General features: G+C 32.8%; 1 protein-coding gene across 1 annotated transcript; it reads left to right on the forward strand.

Moving 5' to 3' along the window:
- Positions 1 to 2,974: 2,974 nt before the first annotated feature.
- LOC123660930 (piggyBac transposable element-derived protein 4-like) lies at positions 2,975 to 4,324 on the forward strand. Its single transcript, XM_045595950.1, has one exon. The coding sequence runs from the start codon at positions 2,975 to 2,977 to the stop codon at positions 4,322 to 4,324; it is 1,350 nt and encodes a 449-aa protein (XP_045451906.1).
- Positions 4,325 to 13,278: the final 8,954 nt, after the last annotated feature.

Consider the following 13,278-nt stretch of genomic DNA (forward strand, 5'->3'; position numbering starts at 1 on the left):
GATAAAAACATGATAAAATACTTTTTTTTAATTGAACTCTATTTTTCTGTGAAAATATTACAAATTTTATTTTAAAGAAAGTCACACTCATTTTCATCAAGATAGTTATTAGTACTATAGCGTTGCATTTTTTACAAAAGTTTTTGATGATTAATATATGTAGTACGAGCGTTACAAGCTTAAAAACTATTTTTAATACAAAATAATAAAGAAAAGGTCTTTTAACATATTTGTAAACGGATTGTGATCCATCAGCTTAACACTGGCGTAGCCTGTTGTTGTGGACAATACATTTCTTGTATTTATTCAGGATCCCATCCAAAAGGAAGGTCTACAAATCAAAAAGTTTGCAACAGACTCGGTTTTGTATTTTTCGTTTTATTACCACGAAGAAACGAAGCAAAGTCAACTTGACTTTTTGAATATGAAATTACTAAAATTACTGAAATTACTAAAAGAAATTATAAAAAATGTGAAATTAAAAAAAGTAATTTAATATTTTTTTGTTTTGTTCAGTCTTAAACTAAAATGTAATCAAAATAAGTAAAACTTTTCGTGATTATATATAAGCACTCTCGCCGATGTTTATCCTCTTACTTAGTCCCTCTTGTCGACAATTTGTTCCTTGGTATAAGCTCGACGGCTCAGCTGTTAGCATTTAATTAAACTTGTCGACTTACTCTATTTTACTGCACAATGATTATATTCTGATGTGCCTGAGGATTTCTGAATAGACCATTAATTAAAAAAGAACACTCTATTTCAAATTCTTTGGAATCGTATTTAATTACAATTCAAATTATTATTAATAAAAAAGTTTTGACGTAAGACTTGTTATTAAGAATAAACGTTTATTACACATTAATAGAATATTTATGAGCGTTTTATTCTAAGCACGTACAAATAATAACGTTATTGGGAATATAATAAACATTTTATCATTGTATATAAAATATAGATAGGCAAATTGATGAAATGATGATGATGATGGAAGCTATTGCATTAAAGTGGCTTGTAATTAAAATGAAACCTGCATTAATTAAATAGAAAGTTTGTTAGACATCAAATTGACAAGGTTCATTGCGGTCTATTCATTATTTCTAGTGCGTTCATACAATGTGTACCGAACTCGTATCATTTAATGGACGAAGTCATTAGGGGCTGCGAATACGACCAAATTATATATACACGAGGGATATAAAATACCTAATTAAACGAGTTCTCGTTTCATTTATGACTTTATTCATTAGTTATAAGGTTATGACCCAACAAAAATTAATGGATTTAGCCAGCTTAAACAAAATTTTGTGATTGTTAAGGTGACCTCAATATTTAAACATTTCTGTTCATTAAAATTTACTTTCAATAAAATCCATTATTCCGTTACGTTTGTATTACTCGTCACACCAGGGTGTCGAAATTTTTCCAAAGACCGTTGGGAGAGAATAGGGATTCCGATCTATAAGAGTTGTGATTGCTCTCATATTAAGAGCAACGGAGGTATTTGCGTACAAGTTTCCGTATCCTCTTGGAAAAGAGCTTTCTGTTCCAGTGTAGCTGTTATCTTGTTACACCTTAATAGCTTCTTACGACACTTATGAAAAGAGGGGGGGTGGCCAAATTCTAGTCTGCCGTAGCCATACAGCAAGAAGAAATGCGCATTAAAAATAAAGTCATTTTTTTATGTCATTAGGTCGGCAAATAAGCGTACGGCTCACCTGATGGTAAGCGATTACCGTAGCTTATAGACGCCTGCAACACCAGAAGCATCGCAAGCGCGTTGCCGACCCAATCCCCAATCCCCCCAGGAGCTCTGGTCACCTTACTCACCAACAGGAACACAATACTGCTTGAAAACAGTATTATTTTGCTGTGATCTTCTGTAAGGTACTACCCCAGTCGGGCTGCTCCATATTTTGAGCAGGAAATTCCTGCTGTGCCCTACCTCAGTTAAATTAAGAATCTTCCTCCTTTTCTTGAAGTCGGTTAAAAATATGAAATAGGCTAATATTTTTGATGAAATAAACGTCCAATAAAATTATCACACAGTCTCTATTATTTTTTTACAATTAAACAACAATTAGTTACACAATATTCAAAGATTTCTCGATACCAATTTGTCTCTAAAAAACTATTATCCCGTTTGTCACCTGTTTATTTTAGGCTATTAACAAAAAACTGAAGTAACGACGTTATTTTTATAATAAATGTTCTGTGGAAAATTTAAATAAACCTCCCAAGTCTCTGAATCTTAAGGAATATTTAGTCGATGCTACAAAGATCCGAACCTGCTAAATATTCATAGGTTCGGTTCGTTTTAGGAAAGTTTACAAGTATTGATTAGAACGAAAAATTTGCTTCAACAACTTTGAAATTACTATTTACAATTTTCAAATAATTTATTAGATACTAATCTTTTTTATATATGTTCCAATAAAATATTAAATTAATTTTTAAAACGCAAAACTTTTTATCGCCAGAAGATATAAAGTTCCATAACATAAAATATTCAAAAAAAAAACATGACTGATAAAGAAATGTAAATGTAGAAAATGCACAAAGTTTTAGAAGGTAGTTAATTTCACCTTTTTCAAAAACTTATTTCTCTTTGAATACATACCTTCTTTTATTTACCTTTTGCCTTCTTTCTTTTATAATTATCTTCGCCTTGAGAGCGGGTAAGATCTTCTAAAGGTAATCTTCATGGACAAACTGTTTTATTAACCCTTAACCACTGACGTACGTCTGAGAGACGTGAGTGCGCAATTAAAGCGGTCATATCTTTTTACACCAAACGCGCACGGACTTGTCATTTCCTGTACCTTCCTAAGACCCAGTGACGCGCGCGCAGGGGGTGTGAGCAGTCGTGCGGTGCGCCTTGATTAAGTAAGTATAGCCGTCCTAACGTCTGTGGGACGTAGCGTCAGAGTAAATGTAAGTTTATTCTTTTTTTATTATTTTTGTTTTAGTGAAAATGGCTTCAAATAAACGTCATTTGGATACTCAACGCCCGACTTCGAGTAAACAGCCTCGAATCAACGTGACTGATCAACAGTTTGAGAGTTTGGTCATGGAAACCCTTGCCTTTTCGGAGTCTGATGATTCTTCAGCTGATGAGGATGACATCCTGCCACAGGAGGCTGAAGTAGACTCCTCATCGGATAGCGATGACAATATCCCCTTAGCAGAACTACAGAGTGAAACGGGTATAGAAGAAGCCGTTCCTTACTCAGACTCTGATGAACCTACGACATCACAGGAATCCACAAGAAAATATTATTACGGAAAACGAAGATGTATGAAGTGGGCAAAAGACCCTCCGTCTAGAAATCGGCGTACTCCCGCTCATAACATCGTAATACCAATGGCTAGTGTGAACGTCCTGGCAGAAAGTGAACCAGTAAGTTTATTCAATTTGTTTCTTAGTCCAAATATAAAGAACAAAATTATACTCCACACAAACGAAAGACTCGAGATATTGAGGCAGAAATACAAAAGGACAAACAAACCTGAATTGAGAGATATAGATGAGATTGAATTTGATGCTTTTTTAGGTATGTTGTTGTTCAGTGCAGCTTTCAAATCAAATGATGAAGATGTGAATGCCATATTTGCAACTGATGGTACAGGAAGAGACATTTTTAGAGCAGTAATGTCTAAGGATAGATTTCAAATGATTTTGATCGCTCTTCGGTTCGATGACTTTTCAACTAGAGATGAAAGAAAATTGGCTAACGTAGCTGCTGCTGTATCCGAAATATTTGAAATATTCGTTTCCAACTGTCAAAAATATTATAGGTTGGGTGATAATACAACAATTGACGAAATGCTTGTATCATTTAGAGGACGTTGTCGTTGGAAGAAATATATGCCAAACAAACCATGCAAGTACGGGTTAGAGATAAAATGTTTGACTGACGGAAGAACAGGATATTTGTATAATGCTTACTTATATACTGGAATGAACAGTGATGGCTTGGGTCTCTCTGAAACGGAAAAGAAATTGCTTTTACCGAGTCAATGTGTTGTGCGTTTGTCGAAACCGATCCAGAATACCAATCGTAACATTACTGCAGATAACTATTTCTCATCTATTGAGATTTGTTGTGAACTGAAAAAAGTCGGGCTTACTTACGTGGGTACTGTAAAAAAAAACAAACGAGAAATCCCGTTAGAGTTTCTCCAAAAGAATCGCACTGTCAAGTCAACTATGTACGGCTTTACTAAGGACATAACTTTACTGTCGTATGTACCTAAAAGAAATAAAACAGTAATCATGGTGTCTACTATGCATCATGATCAGGCCATGGATGTTCAAAAATAAATTCCGGAGATCATTTCATTTTACAACACTTCAAAAGGCGGCGTAGATTCGTTGGATGAAAAATGCGCTAAATATTCTTGCTCCAGGCGCACCAGACGTTGGCCAATGGTTATTTTCTACAGAATAGTAGACATTGCTGCAGTAAATGCCTTCATTCTGTCAAACTACAAAGCAGAAGACCGACTAATTTTCATGAAAAATGCTGCAAAAAGTTTAGTTCGTGGGCAACTAGAAAGGCGCATAATAATTCCACAACTTTCCTTGGAACTCAAAGGGTTACTCACACGCATTTTGGGTACAGCTGCGATACCTCGAACAGAGGAAGAATCTGAAAATTGTCGGCTGAACGTTCGTAAGAACTGTCATTTATGTTATAAACAAAAACATAGAAAAACCTCGGTCGTATGTCATGTTTGTAAGAAACCCGTATGTTTGCAGTGCTCAAAACCGGCTTGTAACACATGTCGTTAAAAAGTGTTAAGTTCCTAATAATATGCCATTTATTTGTTTTCTAATTATTAAATACTATCTAGATGATAAGATACTATCAGCTCTGTGATCATTTTAGACTGATAAGTTAAGTTTTTATGCCGTTAAGAAAGAAGGCGTTTTTTGTTTCCGTTGATTTTTCAAAGTTTTGTATTTTGAGTTAAAGTAAATATTTTTATATAAATAATGTGTTTTTTTTTAATTAATTTGGTACCCTTTAAGCTAAAGTAACGATAAATAGAAAAACAAATTAATAAATATTAATATATTAATAATAAAGGCTATTTCAAAAAACCATACGTCAGAGTGACGTACGTCAGTGTTAATGAAAGTAAATAATGGTCAGTGGTTAAGGGTTAAGGCTGTAACTTCAAATGAGCCGATTCTAATGAAAATGATGCTACAAACTCGGTTTAATATGTTCTCTGAGTCAATATCATCTTGCTATAGACTCCTGTTTCGATCAATATTTGATTACAAATATAGTATTGAATATCTTTCATAATAATTATGCCAGGGTCTAGTTTTTAACAATATTTGATACTATAATATTTGTTAATATGTTAGCTAAAATAAATAACTGCATTCAGCCTGTAAACAGCCTGGGCATAGGCCTCTTTCTCCATGTAGGAGAAGGATTAGAGCTTAATCCACTACGCTGCTCCACTACTCTGAGTAACGATCACTATCAGGTATTTATGATAACAACCGTGACCGTCGGCTTAACGTGTTCTCCGAGGCACGGTGGGGAGACTCACAAGGATAGATACCCAAATCGGAAAGACATATTTGTACAAATTCAAATATCCATCCCGAGCGGGAATCGAACCCGCAAGCCGTCGTTTTAGGCGACTACTCGCACCACTACATCAGAGCGGTTGTGTTACTAAGAATGAATAACTAAAATATTTAATTATTTTTCAAAACGAAAACTTTTTTAATTAATCTTATTTCTAAAAATCACCGTTATGCAGCAAAACAAATGTTTCAAATCGTACCTATTAAAAAAAAACAACTAACCGTAAAAAAAAATCTTAAAAAAAAGGCTTTGCAACGCTTAATTGTAAATTTCTCTGGGTTCCCTTACTGACGAGCATGACTTGATAAGTATAAACTGCTTTAATCGAAGTTTTTAGTTATCTGTTTATTATTGCACGCTTCGAGGAGGCTGTGCTTTACTGTCACTAAATGAAAGATACGGGAAGCGCTTACTCTCAATATTTTTTTTTTACTTTTTACCATAATAAAATATTGTATTAGAGTCATATGTAATTATCTGCAAAAACCAAATCAACTAATCGAACTTTTATTTGTTGTACGGTTTATCATTAGTTCCAAAACGGGCTCGAAGAGACCGTGGAGGCGTGTACTTTTGGATTTTCTAAATATATTTCTGTGCCTCCATTGACAAGTCATACAAGTCGAAAATTGTCATTTTACAGGAGAGCGAGATTTCAAAAATTTCCTTTTTGTGAACTAAGTGTGCTAGGTTCAATTGGAGTACCTTCTTTTGTAGAATAAAACTCTCTTTCAATATACATTTAAATTTGGTTTTGGTAAACATTTAATTTTTACAGTAATTTACAAAAAAAAAACTCGTGTATGATGTGTCACCTGTTCCGAACATAGAAATATTGAAAACTCCCATTATTAATGCTGCTGAACAAATCAGGCAAACTTTACGAACAAGTGTCGTAAAAAGCACTTTAAGGAAAAGAATGCGCCTATGTATTCGTATTGAAGGGTCCCACATTGAAAATGAATTGAAATAACATCATGTAAGTCTTCTTCTTCGTCGTTTCACTGCTGAGGATCGTGACCACATATTTATGATCTTCCACTGAACACGGTCATGTAAATAAAGATAGTTAATAAAATTATTATAACATTGATTTTTTATTTATTCTTCTTTGCTTGCAATTTATTTGATTTTGAGACTAGTTTTGAGTTTGATTATGGTTATTGTAGCTCGTTGGATAGCTTCAAAAGTGTAGATATTTTTAAAATAATACGCAGATACACACACGTTCATAGATTTTTTTTCAGTACGTCATAAGTTTGTAAAACAAAGACATTAATTATTTTCTTCTTTTTAACTTTGATGTGTCAAGGGTTGAAAATTTAATAAATTATCGTTATGTTTGTTGTTATTTATTATTATTTAGAATACTGTTTATCACTCTATGAAGATTTTACGAATATTCGTCTATTAATTTCTTTTTAATGCCCTTTAAAGTGATAGATTCGGGGGTTTTTCATCATGATGATCATGATGTAAATGGATTTTTTTTAATATTTTTCTGTGATTGCCCATACGTCTCCTGACTACCCCTTAAAGGGATCGTGACATATTACAAGTAACCCTGTATATACTAAGTGCGCTTAAAAACATCGATAGCGCGATTCAGGCTCAGTTTGCGTAATTTCTTTCAGGCTATCCTGATCTGGACCAGACGTGGTCCTGATGCAGTTATGTCTTACCATACTTAATTATATTTTACATCGGGCTATTCTTATCTGGACCGGACCGGATCCTGACCCAGTATGCCTTACCATACTTAATTATATTTTACATCAGGCTATCCTTATCTTGACCGGACCAGGTCCTGATCCAGTATGCCTTACCATACTTGATTATATTTTACATCAGGCCATCTTTGACTGGAACAGACCTGGTCCTGATAGAGCTTGCCGGATCTGGCATGCCTCGTTCTATCCTGATCCGGTCCAGATACATGATCTGGTTGAGCCTGACTTTTTTTCTAGTCGGAACGATGCTCGCTATATTCAGTCAGCTCGTGATGACCACTATGTAAAATTAATTTATTGACCTGTCAGATTTTAAAAAGAAGAATCATTTGTTAGAAAGTGATACTATTATCCTGATTAGAAATATAAAGCACAAATATGAAATTACTCTGTTCTATAGGATTTCAATATGAACCGTTATTGAGGAAGCGCTCGATCCATCTCCTAGGATTAATCACTTTAGCTAAACTTGCAAAGCCATTTCGCTGGCGACTGGAGAATTCAATTGCATATCGATTTTCAATTTTCTATTCACTTATAACCTACCTGTTTGAGCATAATAACTTTATTGGTTCAAAGAATGACTTCTAATCAGTAACAGTCTTAAAAAATATTAAATTGTATTCTTTATTTTTTTGAAAACCGATTTTTTTTCTATTTTCTCTTCTTGTGTTGTTTTTGGCATTTTAATACATAATAATTTAAAATTTAAAAATTTAAGTTAAGTTATGAATTAATTGTAGATTATTTTAAACAATACAACTTTATCGTCAAAACTACATAAAGTGCATACTTTACGTTTCTTTGAAACGAAAGGGAAAATTACATTTTTTTCGTAAATTTAGTAATATTATCTAATAACTAGCTGACCCCGCAAACGTTGTTTCGCCATATATGTTATAAGCCACCTTAATCCCCCCCCCCCTTATAACTTAGAGGTATAAAAAATAGATGTTGTTCGATTCTCAGACCTACCGGATATGCATACAAAATTTCATGAGAATCGGTCAAGCCGTTTCGGAGGAGTTTAACTACAAACACCGCGACACGAGAATTTTATATATAAGATATTAATAGTGATATAAGGACATTTGTATCGAAGACTGTTATGAATAAGGTGAAGAAAATTTACACTTTTTTCCCATTAATTAAGAAAAAAAATACATAAATACACATATTATTCAAAATTTTCATGTTCACTTTGTAATAAAAAGGGTTAAATGGAAGATAAAAGTTTTTATAAAAACTTTTTTACAAAAACTTTTATCTCCCACGGTTCGGTTCATTTGAAAGCTAAAAGCTTATAATTTCTTTATTTGGGACTTTTATAAGAAATAAGTGAATACACATTTCAGCACTAATTAAAATTTTAAGAGGAAAAAATAAGAGATTAAAAGAGTTGATAAAAGATAGAGTTGTTGTTAATTATTAATACGTGTACGATTAAAAGTTATTGTTTTCATTTAAGATTGTTGTCAATTTTTTTTTTTTTTTTTACCAAAAGTATTATGTTATTATTTTCATAACAGCATGCGGTCATTAAATGTTATTCGAAAGTGAAATCAGGGACACGGGAAGTATCCGCTATATACGTCGAAATACAGAATGTTTTTCTTGAAAGATGAAAAAAAAATGTATATTAGGTTATAAATTAATAGAATAAATAAAATATAAATGAATAGAATAAATAAAATAGAAATAAATAGAATAAATAAAAAGAAACACTGTACGCTCAACGGGCTCCAGTAGGCTTTATTCTTATACACATACTATCAAGCACAAATGCCCAGACCACAGCAAACACCTGTACGGCTTATACAAACGTTTGCCTTAAGCGGGAATAGAACCCGCGGCCGCTAGTGCAACAGCCAGTGCTGTGAGCGCTACACCAACGCGATGTGAAGTTGTAACTTAATATCATCTGCTCCAACTTACTTAATTTTTTTTTGGTTGGCGAAGATATTTCGAAGATAACTTTTTATACCAGTTATCAACTGGACATATAGTACCGATAAATATGACTGGATTATTTGGAGCAGAAGAATGGGAACGGATATCCTGTTAGGAATAGAACGAAGTTACTAAGGAAACGGCACTTACAGCATTAGACTAGTTTTTATGAATTAATGTAGGAGTGTTAGTAAATCGATTACAACCTCAGCTTCGGCCTCGTACTCAACGAACTCGAAGCCGTGGATGTCATCGATCTATAATTAGCTCGATTGATTATATGGTAAATACACAAAAAGAAAACGAGAAAATTAGGCCAAGATAATGAAAAAACAGTCTACTGCGTGTGTAAAAAAACTACTTAATGCGAATTATAATGTCCGCGTATTTAAAATTTTCCCTCCGATTAAACAGTACTAACAACATATACAACATAAAAAAACCTATCCACGTCACGTTGAATTGCAGCTGTTTTTAGATGTGGCTTAGAAATCTATTTGGTATGGAAAGAAACACTACGGTAAGTATGTATGTATGGAAAGGTACACTACTAAACATACGGTTTACACAAAGAAACAAAATAAATCATACTTGCAGACTTCTTAATTGGTTTTACATCTTAGCTTTATATAATATATATTTCTTTATCAATATTTCTTTACATAAACAATTTCTGCTTTATTCAAAGTTTATTTAGTTCATCTATACTTATATTATAAAGGTGAAGGTTTTGTGTACTTGAACAAGCTAATCTCAGGAACTACTGGTCCGATTTGAAATTTTTTTTCAGTAGTATGTTAGTACCTTTTTTTATCAAATTAACATGGTCACCCACCGCGGGGCACATCTAGTTGTAAATAAATTACAATCCATATTTTATATTGTTCTTATACAGTTCTAAAATTCCAAGTTCGTTCAACCAACAAAAACATAGGTACGATGCAAAGGTTATTTTTTTAAATTTGTTGTATGCTTTCGTTACAATAAATAGGGGTATTCCATTTTTCAAATAATTATCGGTTTTGTATTACATTACATTTACAAACTGTTATATATGTACATTAGGACTTAATAACGAAAAATCCATATCATATTTTTTTTACAAGTGATATACATCCACGGGCTTATGAACCCATGTTCTTTTTTATTCTAAAAACATGCAATTTTTATTTTTATTTTTTTCTATTTCAAGGTAGGCGTTACTCAGCAACATCGCTGTTCAAGTTAGACTATGTTTTTAATGTCTCCAAAAGAGACGTGAGTCCACCGACCGGTTCTTAATCTAATGTATGGTACAATTTGTTTTGTTTTTTTTTATTATTATTATTATTATTTCCTTATCATACTATACTTATATCTAGCTTAGCTTATTTAGCTATATTATAATATTTATACTATGTCAGTAATTCAAAAAAAGAAACATTTGAATGTTGAGTATAAAAAACAAAGAAACTTTTTAGTGTTAAATATGTATTCTTTACTCGACGATGTTAAACATAGATCTATACATTTCTGCGTACTGGAATTACAGAACTAGAAATGCAGTCATGTAATAATCGGAAGTGGTTTGTCTAGACACAACACACTGCATCAGTGTGTAGCGTACATTGGGAACTGTCACATGTCCCCGAATTATGTTTTATGTACTCTATATTTTATTGACATTTGAATATATATTTTTTTACTAATTTACTATACTCTATCTCAATGTCAAAACTTACAACTCCAACCAAACTCATTTATTGGAGTCGTAATAAAATGAACAATTGATTAAATTCGTAAGATTTTTCTCCTATTTTCTGAAAAAATGTACAGTAAAATATTATATAAAAAAGTGTACAAAATAATAAGTGGCTAAAACATGCTTCTTTAGCTCCAGATATTTTTGTTAACGAGTATTTCAACTGTAATATCATTAAAAGCTTCCATCAGACTCTCTGTCGCCGTGTGGAAATCTGAAGGCCGAATCGTCGCCAGTATGTCTGGACCAAAATTCGTCAACATCTAAATCTATGTACCCGTAATACATTCAAAATAAAATGGATATATACAAGGTAAAAAATGCTTAGGGACAAAAACTACAAAGTGTTTTAGAATTGTATAAAAACTAGTATTTAAAGTATTTCAAAGTTAAGGTTAAGACTATTTTATATTATACCATAAGATTTTCATGACAAAATTCTTTGACTAGCCTAGATCTGGGCGGTCAATCTGGCAACCGATCGAGCAATTATTCGGGCAACTTGACAAGCTATTAGTCCGACAAGTTACAAGTTGTTGATACCCTAACAACTTACTTTGTTGTTGATACCCTACCATCTAATCGGTTAACTAATTAAGCATATTTTTGCTCAAGCATAAAAGAAAGCACCTGAACATCTAGTCCGTATATTGATCGGGCAATGAGTTTGCCATCTAGTCGGACAACTAATCTAACAGATAATCTAGCAAATAGTTAGGCGTTGCTGAATCGGTTAATCCGGGAACTAGTTGGAAAGTTGTCCAATGAAGCGAAAAGTCGATTAACAGTTGGGAATTCAATTCCCGTACGGTTATTTATATCAATAGAAATGTGTGTAGTTGTTGGTTGTTTGTACCACTTATTCTCGCCACTGGCCTTAGCTACCTTACCTTTACCTCTGGCCACAGGTTCCAAAACCGTTTATCCCTTCTGTCCTTCTTAACACGTGATGATGATTAAAATGATCTAAGGAAGAAAATTATTCGCGCACTTCGCATAAAGCGGAACAGCGAGAAATTAGGAAAGCTCCAATTCTTCTTCTGTCTGATGACGATTTCCATAAAGTGATACGTAAAAAAGTTTGTTTTTAATATTGAAGAATCCTGTACATAAATAAACAGAAATTTCTATTTCACTTTTATTTTCCTAAGCGTGTATATTGTATGAAATTTAAATTTGTCCGTATTTTTGTCTGATTTTCGATAGTACCTACTTGACCTCTCCTACTCCTGCTCTACGAAAGTAATTGGTATAAAGGTAATTATTACAAAAATATGATCGACTTAATTATTCTAACTCGAGAGATTTAAAACAAGCCGTGTGCACACAGCACTCAATAATTTTTAGATATCAATCGTTTTTGTATAGCTTAAAATCATTTGCCATATCACATAAAATATGTCTTAATGTTTGTTTTTACAAAGCTTATTTTAGGTTATCTTCACTACTAGGTTAATATTGTACCTACGCAAAGTCCTTTTTCACTTGATTTATGTTACTTACATACATAGCTACTGTAAGTTGTAATAATTGCACGATATATAAATTCAAAGCCCTACACGGATCATGTTGTTTTTGTGAAATATATATTTTTAGGAGAAACAAACTTGTTTATTTAAAATAATTGTGTTTGCTTGCAAACGAAAAAAAAACCGACTTCAATTACATCGACAAGTAATACAACGATCGACGAAAAAATAGTCAAGCAACTACGCGTTATCAAAGATTACTCAAAAAGTGGTTATCAGATCTCGATAAAATTTATATGTGACCATATGATAAACATCAGCTTTCGATTAAATTAAAAATTATCAAAATTGGTACACCCAGTAAAAAGTTATTACGGACTTTCGAGAGTTTCCCTCGATTTCTCTGGGATCCCAACATCAGATCCTGGTTTCCTTATCATGGTACCAATTTAGGAATATTTCCTTTTCAACAAAAAAAGAATTATCAAAATCGGTACATTCAGTAGAAAGTTATGCGGTATAATACAACGTAGGTCGACGAAAAAAGCGTCAAGTAAAAACGCATTATTAGATATCACATTTAAATTTCATCGAGATCTGATCACAACTTTTGGAGTAATCTTTGATAATGCGTATTTACTTGATTATTTGAAGTCGGTTTTTCTTCGTTCGCCTGCAAACACAACTATAATAATACTACTTAGGTACTAGGAATTCGAATAGTAGTTTAAAAAAATTGGATTGTCCGTTTCATTTCCGTCAATGATGTCATTAGT

The sequence above is a fragment of the Melitaea cinxia genome, chromosome 16, assembly GCF_905220565.1.
Source record: "Melitaea cinxia chromosome 16, ilMelCinx1.1, whole genome shotgun sequence".
NCBI classification, from domain to species: Eukaryota; Metazoa; Arthropoda; class Insecta; order Lepidoptera; family Nymphalidae; genus Melitaea; species Melitaea cinxia.